Below are 20,240 nucleotides of genomic sequence, written 5' to 3'. Positions count from 1 at the left end.
CATCCCTGACAGGCTGGCCAGGCCACAGCTGACCACTTCCCCTCCCCAGCCTCCAGCTGCCTTATCACACGGCCTTGGCTCGCATCCTTTCCAGAAGCAAGAGATCACAAACTTATCTATATCTGCAGAAATCTAACTCTGGAAACCTCCCTCAACTACCCACTGGGTACAGCACAGAAGGCCTCGTGTGCATGTACACACACACACACACACACACACACACACACACACACACACACACACAGAGTACTGTGGCAGGGAAACCATTGGACCCACCAGGCCTTCATCTTCACTCTTCTTTTTTTTCCTTTTTTTTTTGGCTAGGCAATGGGATTAAGTGACTTGGCCAGGGTCACACAGCTAGTAAATGTTATGTGTCTGAGGCCGGATTTGAACTCAGGTCCTCCTGAATCCATGGCCGGTGCTCTATCCATTGCGCCACCTAGCCGCCCCCTGATCTTCACTCTTCTTCACCTTACTTCGAAGAACAGACTGTTCCCCTCCCTTCCCTTTCCCCTCAGTGGCTTCCGAGATCCACTTAGCTTTAGATCCTTCATTACTTACTAATCCAGTGCCATAGGCAGGGCATTGAGCTTCAATTCAATTCAATTAATTCAGTTCTTACAGCGCACCTGCTACGTGCAACGTACTGGGCCAGGCACTGGGAATAAAAAAGTGAAATAGGAACTTACGTTGTAATTGTGGGGGGAGGGAGAGAGGTGCAGAAACTGTTGACTCTGAAGCCACAGGACCCGGGTTCAAATCTTGCCCGTGATGCTTACTGCCTTACACTGGACAAGTCACTTCACCTCCACAGGCCTCAGTTTTCTCAAATATAAAATGAGGAGAGGTGAGTGAAAGGGTCTCCAAAGTCCCTTCCCAGATCTAACATCGTAGGTTGTAAGTCCCAAAGAGCTATAAGTACAAGGTCTTGTCGATCATCTGGTCTAGGGGTTCTTAACCTGTTTTGTGTCCTGGCCCCCTTAGGCCACTGAGACTGGGAAGGCCTGCGGCGCCCTTCTCAGAATCTGGTGTGTAACTGCACAAAATAAACTACGTGGGATTACAAGTAACAATAATATAATAATAATATTATCTACTGAGGCATACATACCTATACCTATATAATGTGTGCATACATACCAATTATACTGAAATACAGTTTACCAAAATATTCTTGAACCGACCCCAGGGTAAGAACCTTAATCGAGTTCAACCTCTTCATTTCAAAAAGGAGGAAGTGAGGCCCAGGTGGGCTAATTAACGCACTCAAAGTCACTCGGTAGTAAATATAGGCACTGGGACCACAGGTTCACAGATTTGGAGCTAACAAGGGCCTTTAGAGAAGACCTAGCCCAGTAGTTCTCAAAATGTGGTCTAGGGTCCTTGAGACCCTTTCAGGGGGCCCTTGAGCTCAAAACTTTTTTCATACTAAGACATTTTGATTTCTAATATGATAAATACATATGCATATATGTATATGCCCATAACTCCATACATACATGCACATACACATATACAATATATACATATGCACACACACATATAGACATATACACAAAAGCCTAATGCTTTCATTTTATAAATGAGCTGACTCTAGAAAGAAGAGTAAAATGACTTGTCCAAAGTCACACAAATAGGAAGCGGCAGAGGCAAAATTAGAACTCAGGGTCCTCTGACTCCACCAGATACCTCCCTGTGTCCACTGACTTAGAATCTTCCAAGCCGTGTTCTGAGTGATCAAGTCCACATTTCCCCTATTCTCAAAGGCCCCTTCCGGGCTCTAATGCTCTTTGAGTGTAAGGCAGAAAGGCCAGGACCCAAGAGCCAATGCTCAACCGGGATGACCCAGAAGAGATTCAGGCATTATTTTTTTCCAGCAATAGCAAAGGAGACTTAACCACAGATGGAAACTCTGGCTTAGTGACCTGCTCTGCCCGCTGTCTCTGTATGAAAACATGTACCAGCTTCTCCAGGACATCCTAAGCCCCTCCAGACTAGGAGTTTTATACCTCTTTGTAAACCCTTGTGCCTGGCATAGTGCCCTACACTGAGGTAATGGGCACTCGATGAGTGTTTCAAAGAAATTCATCAAGTGCCTACTCTGTGCTGGGAACTAGGCTAGGTGCTGCTGATGCCAAGACAAAAACAGAGAAACGTACATTCTACAAGGGAGAAATAACACACATACAGATCAATCTAAAACACAGTGATGGGGAGATGATTCAGTCCACAAGGATTCATTAAGCACCAATTATGTGTCAGGCATTTTCTAATGGCAAGAACTTACAAAAAGTGAGAGGGAGGGAATGGAAAAACAATTGGGGGAAATCATGATTATGGGGTTAGATAACAGTTAATCAATAAACATTTATTAAGCACCTACTTTGATACAAAAAAAAAAAAAAGAAGACAAAAGATAGTCCCTGCCCTCAAGGGCCTCACAGGCAAATGGGCCATGGAGATACAGTGGAAAGAACCTCGAACCTGGAGTCAGCAAGTGAAATCCTAGCTCTGAAACTTCTTTGCTAAGAAGCTCTCTGCTTCTCTGGGACTCAATTTCCTCATCTATATATAAAACTGAAATAACAGTACTCTCATTAAGGGCTCCCACATTCCCAAAATGCAAATTGTCATCACTATGGGAGTTTGCCAGCCAGTTCTAGAGGGTGTGACCCTGGAGCAAGAGAATCAGGACAAGAAAAGGGAAAGAGCTGGGCCACAAGTCTCCAAAGAAAGCCAGCCAAACAACCCAGTTGAGTCATCTGTGAGCAATGCAAGAACTAGAGAAGTCCTCCCCCTCATCTCTTCCCCTAGTCGAGAACCATCACAAAGCCAGAGAGAGGAGCCCCGGGGAGCAGCCAGGACCTCAGGGGTAAAGAGAAGCATCACAGATTTTGATTTAAAAGAGACCTTTCTGGTTATGCATTCCAACTCACTCATTTTATAGGAAACAAAAGACTGAAACTCCAAGAACTTCAGAGACTTGCCCAAGGTCACACAGACAGAAAGGAGTGGACCCAGGATTTGAATACAGCTCCTCTGACTCCAAAGCCAGGACTTTCCTACTGCACTGTGCTCCCACCTCTTTCCCCTTCTTCCTTCACATCAAACAAAGCTTCTTTTGATTATAAAACAGCATCAATTCACACTTCCATAACATTCCAAATTCTGGAAAAAGTTTTCCTCAAAAATCATCCTATGAGGTAGGTGGCACATGTATCATTGAGAGTCAGGGCCACCTAATGGCTAGCATGCTGGACTGGGGAATCAGGAAGACCTGGGTTCCAAAACTGCTTTCAGGCTATGTGACCCTAAACAAGTCACTTACCCTCTCTGAGCCTAAATTTTTTCATCTGTAAAACAGAAAGAATTAGCCCACCTACCCTCACAGCTTCTGAGGGAGAATCCAATGAGACAGGAATTTATACAAAGCATTTTGCAAAGCATAAAGTGAGAGCTATTGTTATTGTCATCTCAATTTTATTAATGGGGAAACTGAGGCCCACAGAGATGGAATGCATTGCTAGTAAGTAGAAGAGCCAGGATTACAGCTAGCCCTCTTTCCCCTCATTAACTCTCACCCTGCCCCCCCCCCTCAGGTCAAAACATCCCTACTTCTTCAGGAATAATTAACCATTACCCAAGGAGACTGGAGGAGAGAGTGCACAGTGTGGGCAGAAATAGAGCCCTCGAAGCCCAAAAGATGCAGGTCTCTGCCAGGATCCCCAAGAAGCCTGAACCCCCTCCGCACCTTGGAGGGGTACAGAAGGTGCCGTTATGCACCCACTCCTTCAAGAAAGCTGTCCTGCCCCCCCACCAAGTGATTGTTTGAGTGCATTTACACACACACACACACACACACATACACACATATACACACACACATACACACACACATACACACACATACACACACGCACACACACATACACACACACATACACACACACATACACACATGCACGCGCACACACACATACACACACACACACGCACACATACACACACACACACACACACACACACACACACACACATTCACTAGGTGTAGTTGATCTGTCTTGTATTTATTTGTTTGTGAACATCTCCCAGTCCTCCAAGAGGGGATAATTTCCCAGGAGGTAGGAACTGTCTGCTTTTTTATGCTCAGTGCCCAGTACCATGTCTGGTAATCAGTTAATAGCTGTTGATTGAGTAATTGATGGGCTTTTTTACAACTTAACAGAGGCAACAAGAGAGGTTTCCTGCAGAACTAAAGCACAGATTTAATAATAACAATACTAGCTAGCATTTTTATAGAGCCTACAGGGTGCCAGGTACTGTGTTAAGCACTTTACAAATATTATTTCATGTGATCTTTACAACCCTGGGAAGTAGGTGCCATTATTATCCCCATTTTACTGGTGAGGAAATTGAGGGAAACAGAGGTTAAATGACTTGACCAAGGTCACACAGTTAGTAAGTATATGCAACCAAATTTGAACTCTGGTCTTCCTGACTCCAGGTTACTCTACTCTACCCACTGCACTACCCAGCTGCCTAGAGCTTAAAGGGATCAAGGCCAATAAGTCAAACCCCCTCATTTTACAGATGAGAAAACTGAGGTACAGAAGTGAGTTGCCCAGGGTTAAGTGTCTGAGGTAGGATTCAAACCCCCGTCTTCCTGATTCCAGGTCAATCAACCAATAATTGCCAAGTATTTATTAAAGCTCCCCTCTCTATGTGTGCCAGATGATGGAGTCACCAATACAAAGGAAGAAATGCTCTCTGGCCCCAGGATGCTGACCATGCTGGTCTTCATGGACTATTGACTGAAGGGCCAAAAGCTACCCGAGGGAAAAGGTTGCATTTGATTGAGAGGGCTGGTCTGTCTTCTGGTCCTGGGCCTCACACTGCAGGTGGTAAAGGAATGCAGATGTGTGGGGAAGCAGATAAAGACACTCCTTCGGCCTTTTCTCAACCTTATTTAAAAGTGTCAGAGACTCCCTGGGGAGGACAGCCTTAACTTTCCTAACCTTAGAAACCCCAGTTTCCTCCCCCTGGACTTGACTAAAAGGGATAATGGCATCTGATGTTTCTTTTCCCCAAGCCCACGCTCCCATTCTCTGTTGCGGACTCATAGGATGTCAGAGCAAGGAGGTAAGAGAAGCCTTGGAACAGGGAATGTCAGGGCTGAGAGAGGCCTTAGAACAGGCAACATCAGAGATAAGTGGGGACTTAGAAAAGGCAACGTCAGAGATAAGTGGGGCCTTAGAACAGAGAATGGCAGAGCTGAGAGGGGCCTTACAACAAGGAATGTCAGAGATAAGAAGGGCATTAGAACAGGGAATGTCAGGGCTGAAAGAGGCCTTAGAACAGGCAACGTCAGAGATAAGTGGGGACTTAGAACAGAGAATGTCAGAGCTGAGAGGGGCCTTACAACAAGGAATGTTAGAGATAAGAAGGGCCTTAGAACAGGGAATGTCAGAGATAAGTGGGGACTCAGAACAGAGAATGTCAGAGCTGAGAGGGGCCTTACAACAAGGAATGTCAGAGATAAGAAGGGCATTAGAACAGGGAATGTCAGGGCTGAAAGAGGCCTTAGAACAGGCAACATCAGAGATAAGTGGGGACTTAGAACAGAGAATGTCAGAGCTGAGAGGGGCCTTACAACAAGGAATGTTAGAGATAAGAAGGGCCTTAGAACAGGGAATGTCAGAGATAAGTGGGGACTCAGAACAGAGAATGTCAGAGATAAGTGGGGACTTAGAAAAGGCAACGTCAGAGATAAGTGGGGCCTTAGAATAGGGAATGTCAGAGATAAGAAAGGCCTTAGAACAGGGAATGTCAGAGATAAGTGGGGACTCAGAACAGAGAATGTCAGAGCTGAGAGGGGCCTTACAACAAGGAATGTCAGAGATAAGAAGGGCATTAGAACAGGCAATGTCAGGGCTGAAAGAGGCCTTAGAACAGGCAACATCAGAGATAAGTGGGGACTTAGAACAGAGAATGTCAGAGCTGAGAGGGGCCTTACAACAAGGAATGTTAGAGATAAGAAGGGCCTTAGAACAGGGAATGTCAGAGATAAGTGGGGACTCAGAACAGAGAATGTCAGAGATAAGTGGGGACTTAGAAAAGGCAACGTCAGAGATAAGTGGGGCCTTAGAACAGGGAATGTCAGAGATAAGAAAGGCCTTAGAACAGGGAATGTCAGAGATAAGTGGGGACTCAGAACAGAGAATGTCAGAGCTGAGAGGGGCCTTACAACAAGGAATGTCAGAGATAAGAAGGGCATTAGAACAGGGAATGTCAGGGCTGAAAGAGGCCTTACAACAGGGATGTCAAGGGTGGAAGGGACCTGATGTTGCAGTCAGTCCAAAGCCTCCTTTCACAGATAAGGAACCTCAAACCAAGGGAGGGGAAATGAAGCCTTTCCTGATTCTCCCCCATTCCTCTCACACCCCACCCCCAATTTACCACGCACAGATTCTTATAAATGATTCTGTCTGGTCGGGACATCCCCCTGGAGACTGGAAGCTCCTTGCCGGCAGAGATTATTTCAGTTTCATTTCTGTCTCTCCAGGCCCTCCAACAATATAGCGACATGGCCAGAGCTTAATAAATGTTTGCTGACTGACCAGCTGACAGGGACTTCAGGAAGACACAGCTCATCTGCAGGCATTGTGAAGAAGGCCCACCGTTGCCTGTCCCTCCAGTTTCCTCTCCCTGGACTACAAGAGCAAAAAATGCATAAACTGCCCTCACTGCTCTGTCCCCAATCGAAAAGGTCAGAACAAACTCCTCTGGTTCCCTTTTCTGCCACCTATACTGGACCCACCCTCCTGAGGAAACCCAGCCCAAAGGAAGACTTCCCCTTTTAGCGGCCCTGCGACCTCCTCAAGCACCCATCAATGACAAGTCAAGGGGATATGGGATCGCCCTAAGATCCCAAGGACATTTGGTCCAGAGGTCAGAAGCATCGATTCTTGAAGTTTCAACCCCCTGGGCCTCAGTTTCCTCATTAGTGAAGTGAGAGGATTACTAAGGTCCCTCCTGATCCATGAGTCTCTACCATTTCCACTTCCAATATGTTTTCACCACTGTGATCTTCTATCTTCACCATACTTTCCCTATATGGCTGCTCTTGAAGTTGGAAAGAGCTGGGTTCAAATTCTGCAACTGATGTTTACCAGCTGAGTGACCTTGGGCAATTTCCTCACTTAAACTCTCTACAACCCAGGAAACTCCCCAAGAGACAGTAAAATACATGACAAGCACTAATCTGAACTAGCCGAGGGATTTCCCACACTGGAAGTTCCCAATACCGACAAAATCACTGATTTGGTCAAAAACAAAAGTAGATTTTCCTACGGAATAGAATTGAAAGATTAATAAACCATGAGACACTGAAGCTAGTGATTTCCCCAAGCTATTAACAGAGCCTGAAAATGGACCCGGGTCTCCCAACTCTTGGGACAGTACAGTCTCCACTAGCCCAGCAAATTTTAAAGGTGGAAGTCCAACCTCCTCAACTTACAGATAAGGAAAGTGAAGGCCAGAGAAGGGAAATAAATAACCTACCAAAATTGCTTTTATTGGTATCCCTAGTGCTGATTTGTCATTCAGCTGCTTTTCAGTCAGGTGCGACTCTTCATGACCCCATCTGGGTTTTCTTGGCAAAGAGACTAGAGTGGTTTGCCATTTCCTTCTCTGACTCATTTCACAGAGGAGGAAACTGAGGCACACAGGGTTAAGTGACTTGCTCGTGGTCACACAGCTAGTAAGCATCTGAGGCCAGATCTGAACTCTGGTCTTCCTGACTCCAGGCCCTGTGTGCCTGGCACATAGTAAGTGTATGTAGTAACGGAGCTCTTGACTCCAAACTGTCTTCTTTCCACCATGCTACTGTAATTCTGTTACACTCCCACTGTCTCAAGTGGGTAACAAACCAACAAAATTAAACCAAGCTAACGGTGTGCCAAGTATAGTCCCAGTGAGAGACTGTCTCTGCTATCCAAGGAGCAGCCTACCTAAATACAAGATCCGAGAGCTGGAGGGGATCTCAGAGGCCATTAAATCCAACCTCCACATCTTACAGATGGAGAAACTGAGGCACCAAGAAGTGAAATGCCTTTACCTGGCACACAAATGGCAGAGCTGGCATTCAAACTCTGGTCTCGCAGATGCTCCAAGTTCAGCACCTTTCTACTGGGCTGTGCTCGAAATCGATTTTTAACAAAACCTAGACCTACATTCACATATGCCTGGAAACTAGAACAAAAGAGCTGACATTGCTCAAGGGCTTTGACATCGATGCCTGTGCACCGTACAGACTTTCTCACTGGAGCCTCAAAACAATCCTGTGCCATACATTCTACAAGTATTTGATCCCCATTTTACGTATTAAGAGACTTGGGCTCAGACATGTTAGATGTTCACGGTCGGGCAGAGCTTACGTGTGGGCAACAAAGACTGAACCTTCATCTTACTGATTTTAAGTCCAGGGCTCTATCCACAACGCCACACTACTAGCTATGTATACACACACTTACCTGCCACTGAATACTTCACGATGAGGGAATTAAGTAAGAACAATACTGATCCACGAGTAAAGAGACTTGGTTTCTAATCCTGCTCTACCACTAAGCCTTATGATGTCAGGCAAATCATTTCCCCTTCCTCAGCCTCAGTCTCTTTCTCCGTTTCCACAGTCAGGAATAGATGATCTCTAAAGTATGATCCTTTGTTCTATGAAGATTTAATCAATCAACAAGTGTTTATAAAGTAGCGGTATTGGGCATTATGGTAGGCACTGGAGATTCAAAGATAAAAAATAAATTCTTCCTGCTCTCAAGTAGCTTACATTCTGGAGACAGGGTAGGGAAAAGGAAACAAAGAATTGGGTGTTGTCCTTTTTTCCAGAAGAAAAGGATTACTTACTACAATTGGCTAGATCACTAGTAAGAAAAGGTCTTCATTAGACCCCAATACCTCTAGCAAAGTTTTGAAAAGGTAAGTTAGGGGCAAACAGGGGTGGTGGTAGTTTGAACTTACTGAAAAGTAGTAAAAGGACTTGGAGCAGGCAAAGGAGTGGCTAGGGAGCCAATCTTGCCTTGCTCTAGAACAGGAGTTCTTAACATGAAGTCCACAGTCCCCCATAGGTCCATGAACTTTGACGGGAAAAATTGCATCTTTATTTTCACTAAAATTGAGAATTTCCTTCAGTGATAAAGGTAGGCAGCAAGCTTTATTTGGAGAAGGGTTACAGAGGCTTCCCTAGACTTCTGAGGGCATCCATCTCTCACACACTCACTCACACTCACCCACACACACACACACACCCCATTAAGAACCCCTGGAAGGGGATGATTTGGGAGGGGAGGACATGGAAAGGGCCATAGCCATAGGAGCAGAGGTGTATGGGATGAAAATTCCCTGCCTTCCACGAATGGCCCACCACTCAAGAAATCAGAAAGAATGCTACATCTTTCGTAGCAGCATGATCCAAATGCGCTGTGAAAAGACTAGCAGAGTTTAGGACAGGTTCAAATTTTAGTTCTGCTACTGTGTGACCTTGGGCAAATGACTTCCTCTCTCTGGGCCTGTTTCCTCTTCTGTAGAATGAGGGGGTTGGAACTGATGATCTTCAAGGTCCCTTCCAGCTCTGAACCTCTGTATCTTTAAAAAGACTGGACCGCCTTGGGCATATCATTGCGCACATGTATGTGACAGGCTCAGCCATGTAAGACAAGGCTGCTCTCCACACCAGCTGAAGTGGTATCAGAGCCATGCAACCCACTGGTTATCTAAAGATGCAGCTAGGGTGGATGCCAGCAAGCAAGAAAGCAGAGCCCACTGGGGTCCCCATAGGGGCCCCAGCCACTAGCTTTGCCCAGGCTGGACGATGGACTCGGAGCACCCGCTTATATATAGAGGCCTAACAAAGCTGCCTTAACTAGGACAGCTAAAGACTCCACTAATCTCTTTAGCCAGAGGTTGAACTTTACTCACAGCCTCCAGGGACAGACAGTTGATCATTACCATGGGAACAAGCCAGCTGACTACAAGGAAATCAAAGAATCCCAGATCTCCAAAGCCAAGGATCTCTAAGCCCATTTTTGCTGTGTTCAGTCGGGTCCAGCTCTTTATGACCCCTCGTGGAGTTTTCTTGGCAGAGATACTGGAGTAGCTAGCCATTTCCTTCTCCATTTCTTTCCAAGGCAAACAAGGTTAAGTGACTTGTCTAGAACCACACAGCTAGTAACTGTTTGAGGCCAGATTTGAACTCGGAAAGAGGAGTCTTCCTGACTCCAGGCCTGGCGCTTTATCCACTGCACCACCTAGCTGTCCCCCAAGCCCATCTGGTCCAACCCATAGCAGAACAAGACTCCTCTCCTGCATGTACCAGACAAGAGGTCCTCCAGGCATGATTTGCGGCCCTCCAGTGAGGTAGCCTCTCAAGGCAGCCCATGTGTCTTTTATAAAGCACTCACTAGTAGAAAGGTTTTCCTGACAGAAAGACGAAACTTGTGTCTTTTCAGCTTCCATTTCTTGTTCCTGTTTCTGGAACCAAGCAGAACAGGCCTAATTCCTCTTCCGTTAGTCAACCAAAGCCTTTATGACACAATTGTCATGTGCTACGTGCAGGGCATAGAAAGAAAGGCAAAAAGCAGGCCCCTGCCCTCAGGGAACTCACCCTCTCCTGGCCAAGAGAACACAAAAAACAATCAGACTTGGAAATCCCAACCAGCCGCCAAGATCTAGAGCAATTTACTCACCCTCCTCGGCCTCAGTTTCCTTATTTGCAGTATGAAGGTTTGAACTAAAGGGCCTCACAGATTCTTTACAGCTTTAAATCCCATTAAGCACCCTAGAGCTGAAAGAGACCGTCCAGGCCTCTAAGCCACCCTGTGACCAGTCACGCGGCCCACACAAGCTCCTGCTCTGCCTCAAGAAAATGTAGAAATAACTGGTTAGACTGTGAGACCCTAGAGGGCAGGGGCTGCCCATTCCTAGCACTTAGCATGGAGCCTGGCACACAGTATGAACTTGTACTGACTAATCAGGAATGTGGCATTCACAGTAAATGAGGCATTCAAAGTCCAAGTTCTAGGAGGTTGGCTGGACTGCACGTTTCTTGTCTTAGGATTTTACAGTCGGACAGAACCTTAGAGATCATCTCATCTCATTCCTTACAGATGAGGACAATGGACCCAAAAAGGTTCATACAGATTATGGGATTTTCCCAAAGTTCCCCACTGAGTTAAGGTCAGAGCTAGGATTCAAACCCAGGCCCACTGATTCCTAACCAGGACACCAATGACTCCTTCAATTTGCTCTCAATGCCCAGTAAAACCAAAGAGAAGCCATAGCAGCTTCACGTTATACTCCATAGCTAAAGGTGGTGCCACCCACTCAAAATGACATGGGATTAGAATCTTCTCCTAACAGCAATGATGGACTAGCATTGAGCCAGCTACAATTTTTTTTTATCTAGTTTCCTTGGTGAATAAAGGTCCAAGTGTGCAAAATGCCATGCTAAGGGCCTTGGGACCACAAACATACAAAACCCACGACCTGTATCCACAGCAAAGCTTCCCAGTGCCCAGATGAAGGCCCCTTTGAGAGCAGTGACCAATGCGGACAAGGAGGATGACTACTCTGTTCAGAGGCATGGCTGAGAATTCCAGTAACCGGGGCAAAGTCAGACAGTGAGAGAAGGGAAGAGTGACGGAGACCCAGGGGTAGCTGGATGGGGGCACGTGCTGCCATCCCCACTGAGCCCAGGTGTTCCCCATTCCCTGGGTACCCAGGCTAGGTCAAAGCAAGGGCAGCCCATCTGGGTCAGACCCAATAGCACCGCACCAAAGGTCTGGGTTTGAATAGAGGAGTATGCGACTATCAGGATGCTCAAGGAGTAACAGCCCCCTGGACAGCTGAGCACGAGGGAGGGTCACATGGTCTTCCCCTCCCCCCCACCAAGGTGCTTACACAGCAGGGAGGGACTTTCTGCCTACACCTTGGTCCACAGTGCCGAGTCCTCAGGAAGGCGTGCTCCCGACCTTATCAGCATTCTATGGGGAGGAGACATGCTCCTCGGAGTTATCAGTCCCCTGGGGTAAAGCCCTCGTCACCCATAATGGTTATGGTTCTGATTCTGCTGGGCCAATCCACCAACAAAGTACTTATTGAAGAGTACTTCAACTGACTTTGGAGTCAGAGGACTTGAATTCAAATCCTCCCTCTGGTGCTTTACTACCTTCACCTCCCGGGCCTCAGTTTCCTCATCTTTAAAATGAAGCTAAATCAGATCAGCTCCGAGACCCCTTCAAACTCTAAAGCTATGATCATATGACTTCTGATGGACAAAATACCAAACAGCTCTCTGTACGTTCAAGTAAATTACAGCTCAGTTGTGGAGAGAAGATGATGTCTTAGAATTTTAAAGTTGAAATTGAAGAGGCAGCATGCGCTAGCATGGGAAAAGATACCGAATCCAGACCTGGGTTCTAATCCTGGTTGTGCTGTTGACTAGCTAAGCGATCTTGGGTAAGCCTCTGCGAGCCTCAGTCTACTCCGCTGTCAAATGAGCGCAGTAATAACCGTAAAGCTTCCTCCAGAGGGTTTGCTGTGATAGTCAACTACGATAGTCTATACAGAACCCTGAGCAAACTTTAATTGGCTCTAAAAATATGAGCGTTATTCTGTGAGCTTAGAGTTTAACCTGGGCCGAGGGGGAGGGGGGCAGGGTAGAAGAACACAGGATGAATTCTTACCCTTAGGCAGGAAAACAAAACACAAACACGTCCATGTAAGATAGCATTTACCTCTTCCCACTGCTAATTATGGGGGATAATTAATAATAATTGAAGAAACAATTTGAGCTATATGATTTATTAGCAAAACAGGCATAATAAGCGGGTCTTGGGACTGACGGGGGAGGCCAGACCCATTTATTATTGCTAATAACCTGTAAAGCTCCGTTTGTTTCCTCAGTTATTTTTAATTCACCGCAAAATTAGGTAGCAAATGAAGAGCAGGGACAACAGGAAACACAAGAACTCAGCAGAGTTCTGTAGGGCAGATTCTGGGCTCATACTTGACAGGATCTCACTAAGCCGTGGAGTCCAATCCCAGGCAGAAGTGACATGCCCAAGGTCACACAGGCAGTATTTAACCCCAGGTGTTCTGCCTTCAGAGCTAGCCCTATTTCCTCTGTAACATACTGACTCCAGATTTTCCGGAAGAGGTGAGATTTGAGCTGGGCCTTGAAGGATGGGGATGATTTGGGGAAATGTCAGGGAGAGAAAGAATTCTGGGTGTGGAAGTAACAGAAAACTGGTGGGAACCAATGTCAAAAGTCAGTCCCCTTAGGATCATGGGATTTAGAAATGCCCTGGTCCAGAGGTCTTAACCTTTCTGTATGTCACAGATGGATTCCTCTGACATTTTGCTATAGATCCCTTCAGAATAATGGTTTTAAAGGCACAAAATAAAATACATGGGATAACAAAAGAAAGCAAAGATTAAGGAAAATAAGACTGTCATTTGTTTCTCCATCCAAGTCCACAGACTCCCTCAAAATCTATCCACCCCCCCCAGCCTATGGACCCCAAGTTAAGAACCCCTAAACTAGATCAACACTCTCCTTTTACAGAGGAGGATACTGGGGATCAGAAAACAAGCAGCAGCTTGCCCAAGGCCACACAAGGACTAATCTGAGAATAACTGGAGCTCTGGCCTTCCAATACCATAGCTAGATTCCTCCTGTTGTACCATGCTGCTTGTCTGAATAGTTCTCCCATGAGCTTCAGCTCCTCCGCCCCACCCCCACCACATTACCGAGAATAAAAATAAAATTAATCCCCTTCTTTCATCCAAGCATTTTATCTTCTGGCCTTATCCTGCTGGCTTCTGTAATCCCTCTTCAATCCCTGTCACTCTCCTCTGCTGCCCAGCCTCCCTCCTGCTCACATAGGAGTAAGTTCACCACGGACAGCCGCTGGCTGAGCAGACAGAAGGCCAAAATAGCCCCGCATTCCAACGTCCACAGCTCAGTGCTCAGCAACGATTCGCCCAGTAGGGAAGGGCCTAGTTCTACCTGGAATCTGAGACAAGGGGCAAAGTTGGTGGTTGTTGTTAGATTTCCAAAAGGAGGGGCCTAATCTACCCCAGTCCTGGAGGTGAGGACATTGCCATGAGTAAGTAGAAGCCTCTCCAGTCCTTCCCTTCCTAGACCTTCAGAGGAATATGATGGAAGATCCAGAAGGCAAGGATGGTTTTCTGTTGTTTCTTTCCTTCTATGTATCCTCATGACCTAGCACACAGCAGGCTCTTAATCAATGCTTACAGGACAGGATGGGACACCATAGCAATGGCACAAGACACCAGTTGGGGCATTGCTTGAGGAACTAAAAACTCTAGACCCTCTCAAAGGAAGTCCAACTGACTCTAAAGCGATATGCTATCTCCGAATCAGTTTTATCCTTCAGGGCTCAGCTCAGAGGCCACCTTCTTCATGAGACCTTTCCCGATCCCCCAGCAATTACTAGCTACTTCCCACAATCACTCTGTATCACTCCTGTATAGAACTACCTAGGTACAGGAAGCCTCCTCAACAAGAACGAAAATCAGCTGCTTGAGGACAGGGGCTGTTTCCACTCACCTCTGGATCTTTAGCACCTAGCTCAGCACCTGTCATACAGGTGCCTAGTAAGTGTTTGGGGACACCCAAAGCAATCAAAGGGGCCCACGACACCAAAATGGTGAAGAGTGCCTGGCTTTCCCTGGTGTTCTCCAAATACCCAGTAACTAGTTGGCCCCAATTAGTTACTGATCTGAGGGAATTAAAAAAAAAAAACTTTTCTACCAAAGGTCACTTTACTTCTTAAAAATATGTGAAGTTGGGGCAGCTAGGTGGCACAGTGGCTAGAGTACTGGCCCTGGAGTCAGGAGGACCCAAGTTCAAAAGTGGCCTGACACATGACACTCACTAGCTGTGTGACTCTGGGCAAGTCACTTAACCCCAATTGCCTCACCAAAAAAAAAATTTTCATATATATATATATATATATATATATATATATATATATATATATATATATATATATATGTATGTATATGTATGTATGTATGTATGTATGTATATGAAGTTGCACTTTTTTTTTTAAAGGTTCATACCTGTGATCTCATCCAGGTAGGGAGCTCCCAGTAGGGAAACTGCCCATCAATTCAGACTGGCAACTTCTCTAATTTATAAAGCAGCGCCTAGAACACCAAAAGGTTAAGGGAGTTGCCAAGTTCATACAGCAGGTCTATCAGAGGCAGAGCTTGAATTTGGATCTTTACAAGGTCACTAAGGTGACCCTCACTGGCCACAATGTGGGGACTCCCAAACTTGCATATAATAGATGTTTAATAATGTCTAATTGGATTGGATTAGATCAGATCAACTTTAAAAAGTGGCTCCCTCCATCTCCCAGCATCTAGATTCCCTTTCTCCTTCCTGATCCCCTGTCCCCCCTGTTCCTTCCTTTCCCAGCCCAAATCTTAGCTAAGCGCTTAGTTAGGGGAGTGGACCAATCCACAGGATACTCTGAGGTTAAGAAACGTTGGCCTGGCTTCTGAAAGGAAGAGAGCCTAGAAAGGAGCACTGGATGGAGAACCAAAGGCCTGAGTTCAAATTCTGACTCAGTACTTACCAGCTGTATAACCTTGGACAAGTCACTTACCCTCAATTTCCTCGTCTAGAGAACTAGCAGGTTGGATTAGATGCCCTCTAAGACCTCTTCCAAAACTAAACTTATGATCCTAGATGGTGCAGTAAATAGAGCACTGGACCAGGAGTCAGGAAGACCCGAGTTCGAATCCAGCCCCAGAAACTTACTAGTTGTGTGACCCTGGGCAAGTCACTTCACTCATTTTATAGACATGGAAACTGAGACAAACAAGGGTCAGTGACTTGCCAGTGTCTGAGACCAGAGTTGAACTCCTGATGATGAGCCCTCCTGGGTTCAGACCTGGCACTCTATCTATTGCCACACCTAGCTGCCCCCTAGCCTTGGTGTACTCTCATACCTGGCCTCCTCACCCCTGTCTCATAGAATCCCACGCTTCAGTCAAGACTGGGCTCCCCACCACCCTCTCCAAGCCTATCCTGATCCTGCCTGCTGCTAATGCTCTCCCCCTCCCTAATTTTATTCGATGTATTTTGTATTCATTTTATATGGAACCTAGATTGAAGCAGTATGATGTCACGGATAGAACGCCAGTCTTGGCACCAGGAAGACCGGGATTCAGGCCCTGGATTTCACTTATATGCTGCCTATGTGATCCTGGACAAGTCACTTACCCCCTCAGTGCCTCAGCAACTCCCTAAGACTATAAGTGGTAACCTGGTTTGGTAGAGAAGCTTCCTCCTCTGGAAGTTCACTATATTGGTGAAATCATAGGTCCACTACCTATCCCCAATTTTTAAAACATACTTATATGGGTAGATATTCTTGACCCCAGTTAAATGTAAGCTCCTTGAGGGCAGGGACTGCTTCATTCTGCCTTTGTCTCTCCATCACACCTAGCACCCAGCATGGCACAGAGGCACTTAATGATGGCTCATAGCATTATTAATTATCAGTTTCTTGCTGGCAACAATTGGATGGATGGGATCTTTCTTGCTTCTTCTCCCAGGAGGTGTTAAAACAACTGAATAGACCCCTCAGACGCCTTAGAATGTGTCTAGTCCTAACTAAGGGAAGTAACAGACATACTATGCCTACTTCACTATCCGATAATTTGCTAAAGACTAGTATGGGCCCCTGGGAACAGGTGGAGTCTACTGAACCCCACAAAGTCCCACAACAAAGCCTTGCCCCTTTCTTTGCCCTCCTATGCTCCTCCAGACTTGAGGAAGTCTGGCACTTTGATTTCATTTGCATCTCTACAATAAACTCAGTTCAAAGGGCAATGAAGGACTAGGCCAAGGCTTGGAAGGAGAAAGAAAATAAATCTTGGATAATAGAAACTTAAGTGATGAGGGGGGAAAATCAATAATGAGAGGAGATGGTGAGGAGCAGAGCCCAGGCAGCCAGCCAGACCTGCCCTTTTTTTTTCCAAGTTGGAGGAGGCGTGAGCCGCTGCATGGGAGAGGCTGGAGGCAAAGAAGAGTGCCTGGGGGAGAAAGGAGGCAAGAGAACCCAAAGGAGAAAACAGACAGGAGTGACCTGAATGACCTCTTTGTTCTGTCACCCCAGGAAGACCTAGCCCCACCGCCCTCCACACTCTGCCAGCCAGAACTAGCTTAGGTGACCGTGCACGGAATAGAGCACAAAACACACACACACACACACACTCACACGCACTCACACGCCTGTCGGGGTTAATGCTGAGTGCACAGAGACCCAGCAGTGGGGGGGTTGAGATGGAAGCTAGAACCATTCACCCATTCGGAGGAGCTGGACAGACGGAAGGGGGTGCGGGGCAGGAGCGGTCAGGGAAGCAAGCAGCCTCCCTGGAATGAATCAGCCGGCACATGACGCGGGTGGGGAGGGGAGTTCGAAGCACCAGGGGAGGGGGGATCGGAAGAATGGAGGAAGGGAAGGCCAACCCTCCCACCCCTCTAGCACGTACACAGCCTCCTGGGCGGCAGTGCCCGGGCCTCCCCCCAACCCCCAAGAAAGGGGGCTGCCCTCCACCTCCCCCGGAGCGACCCCGTGGGGAAGCTGCACTCACAGCCTTCAGCTGCTCTAGCCGGTCCTTCATCTTGGACAGAGGAGCCTCCGGGGGGGCCCCCTCCCCGGCGCCGGCAGGCAGTAGAGCGCGGCCCAGGTGAGCACCGCCCAGGTGAGCTCAGCCAGACGAGCACAGCCCAGGTGAGCGGCAGGAAGTAGCCGCCCGAGGTTGGCCGCAGGTGAAGGACGAGGAGCGGGGTGGCGGCCGCGCTCGGAGGAGCGTCCAAGTCCCGTCGGGGACTGACGGCCCGCTCCCCACGTCTCCGGCTCCAGCCCGAGAGTGCGCTCTAAATCCGCCCCCGAGCCTGATCCCCGGGCGGGCGGGCGGCGCAGAGCGGCGGCCGGACTAATCCTCCGGTACACTCTAGGAAGGGGGCGGCCGGCCGGGCCCCGCCTCTCCTACCTGAGCACCGCCCACTGCGCGGCGGCCTTAAAGGGCCAGCCGCAGCCCGCATTCCCTGAGCCCCCTGCGCTCTTCTGCCCTCCCCCGTCTCCCACCTGCTCCCCTTCCCTTTCTCCTTTTCCTCCTCCTTCTCTCCCGCCTCTTCTTCCCTCATTCCCATCGCCTCAACATCTTCCTCCTCCCCGGCCTCTTCTCTCCTAGATTCCTCCCCAGCCCTCCTCCTTCTTCTCACCCCTCCTCGACTCTCACCCCCTCCCCTGCCTCCTTTTCCTCCTCTCCTCCTACTACCACCGCCTTTAGGAAGGATAACCCTGCCTCTGGCCTCCTACCAAACAGAGAAAGAAGAAACCCCCAGGAGCTAGAACGAGAAGGTCTCCTGGGAGAGCAAGAAGAAATCTGAAAGGTCATCAGAGGGTGGGAGAAGGCAGAGATCATAAATGTAGACCAGAAAAATCTTTGAGGCCTTTTTTTTACATCTGGGGACATTGAGGCCCATTGAGATGAGGTGACTTGCCGCGCCAGAATTCAAACTTGGGTCCTCCATGATGTCGACTCTAACCCTAACCCTAATTCTGTTGCTGTCATTCAATGGGACAAGCGTTTAAGCTCCTGCTAGGTATCAAGGCATTGGGCTGGTACAAAGACAAAAAAAAAAAAAACCGGTCCCTGCCCTCAAGAAGCTTATGTGGTGGGGAGGGGGGAGGAGAACACGCACACATATAAGTAAATGCCAAGTATACGCAAAGTAATTTGGAGGCGGGGAGGGTCTGTCAGAGGTGGGGCCCTGCGGCCTCGAGGCCACATGTGGCCCTCTAGGTCCTCTAGTACGAAAGCCACGAGGGCTGCGGATTCCCTACCCCGGCCTCAGGAATGAAATGCTTCTTGAGCTGAGCTTTGAAGCAAACATGGATTTTGAGAGGCAAAGACAACAAGAAAAAATGGAGGGAGGGGACCATTCCAGGAATGGGGGCAGCCTATCAGAAATGATGTAGTCTGTCCAGTTTGGCTTGACTATAGAGTAGGTGAAAGGAAGTAATGCATAAAAAGACTAGAAAGTTCTGCTGGAGTTAGATGGGCTGGACATGCCAGGGTTGTGGAGAACAAACTGAAAAGGAGGTTAGAGAATTGAAGAAAAGGTAGAAAGAGTCCCAGGGGAAGAAAGAACAACTTTAGAGTTTAGGAAAAAGCAGAACCCCACGGGGTTCAGGTAAATCAGAAAAGGATGGTTGAGGACTGGTGGAGAGAGGAGAGTGATCTCCAGGAAGTGGAGGACCTAACAGAACTGGAGAATGGCAAATATGTCAAACTCACTGGCTAAACCGGCCCAACCTTCTCTTCCTGATAGAAGGTCCACATCAGTGGGCACTTGTTGGAATGAGTGGATGAGTCATAGAATCGGGATGCTTTGAAGTGTAAAGAAACTTAAAGATCCCCTCTGCTCAACTGACTCTCTTCTTTTACACTTGCCCAAAGCCAAGGTCCATGGAAATAAAAATGGCCTGCTAAGGATCACACTAGCATTCTCAAGGGACTCCTGGCTCCCAGTCCCAAACTCTTTCTGCTCTGCTATCAGCCCTCAAAGTACAGGATTAAAAGGCCTTTGTAAACTCTCTACATTCATTAAAGTGCTAGCTATTGTTATAATGATTCTCTGCTTCCTTCTCCCCAAAGCTTTTTCTCCTATCTGGATACTGTCTTGTCCTAATTCTGGCCTTGTTACCAAATTCCCTACAGCAGAAAGATTGGAAAGGTCTCTGAGGAACAGACCTCTCTACTTCCCTCTGGCTGCTATGAATTATAGCAAAAAAAAAAAGAACACTGGGTTCTTCGGCCTGAACAGACCTGTGTTCCAGTTTTGTCTCAGCTGCATCATTTGATCTCAGACAAATCACTTCTCTGGACCTCAGTTTACTCATCTGTAAAATGAATAAGTTAGATTAGATGATCTCTAAGGACTCTTTGAACTTGGAATCTTTGGTCCTCATGATCTGCGATGCATTTTTAGACTTTATTCCTCTTCACCCTGGAAGTTTCACTTCATCCCTAGATTCTCACTTGGGAAACACACTGTGCCCTCTGGCTTCTCCCTCTGACTGGCTGGTTCCTCCCCAAACCCCCATTTTAAGGAG

At 47.3% G+C, this 20,240-nt stretch overlaps 1 protein-coding gene across 3 annotated transcripts in view; it reads right to left on the bottom strand.

Annotated features, from left to right (window-relative positions):
* Positions 1–18,082, bottom strand: part of STX3 (syntaxin 3) — a 61,524-nt gene extending 43,442 nt beyond the window's left edge. Inside the window, exon 1 of one of the 3 annotated variants that reach the window (XM_020976093.2) lies at positions 17,710–18,082. In XM_020976093.2, the coding sequence (XP_020831752.1) occupies positions 17,710–17,739 (30 nt within the window). In that variant the 5' untranslated portion in view covers positions 17,740–18,082. The remainder of the gene's footprint in view (positions 1–17,709) is intronic. The other 2 variants (XM_020976096.2, XM_020976092.2) reach the window with 2 other exon arrangements.
* Between the last annotated feature and the right edge of the window lie 2,158 nt (positions 18,083–20,240).

This window comes from Phascolarctos cinereus, unplaced genomic scaffold (assembly GCF_003287225.1).
Source record: "Phascolarctos cinereus isolate Bilbo 61053 unplaced genomic scaffold, phaCin_HiC Scaffold_9;HRSCAF=440, whole genome shotgun sequence".
Taxonomy (NCBI): Eukaryota; Metazoa; Chordata; class Mammalia; order Diprotodontia; family Phascolarctidae; genus Phascolarctos; species Phascolarctos cinereus.
Note: the sequence above shows the minus strand (reverse complement) of the source record. Positions and strands in the feature narration are given on the sequence as shown.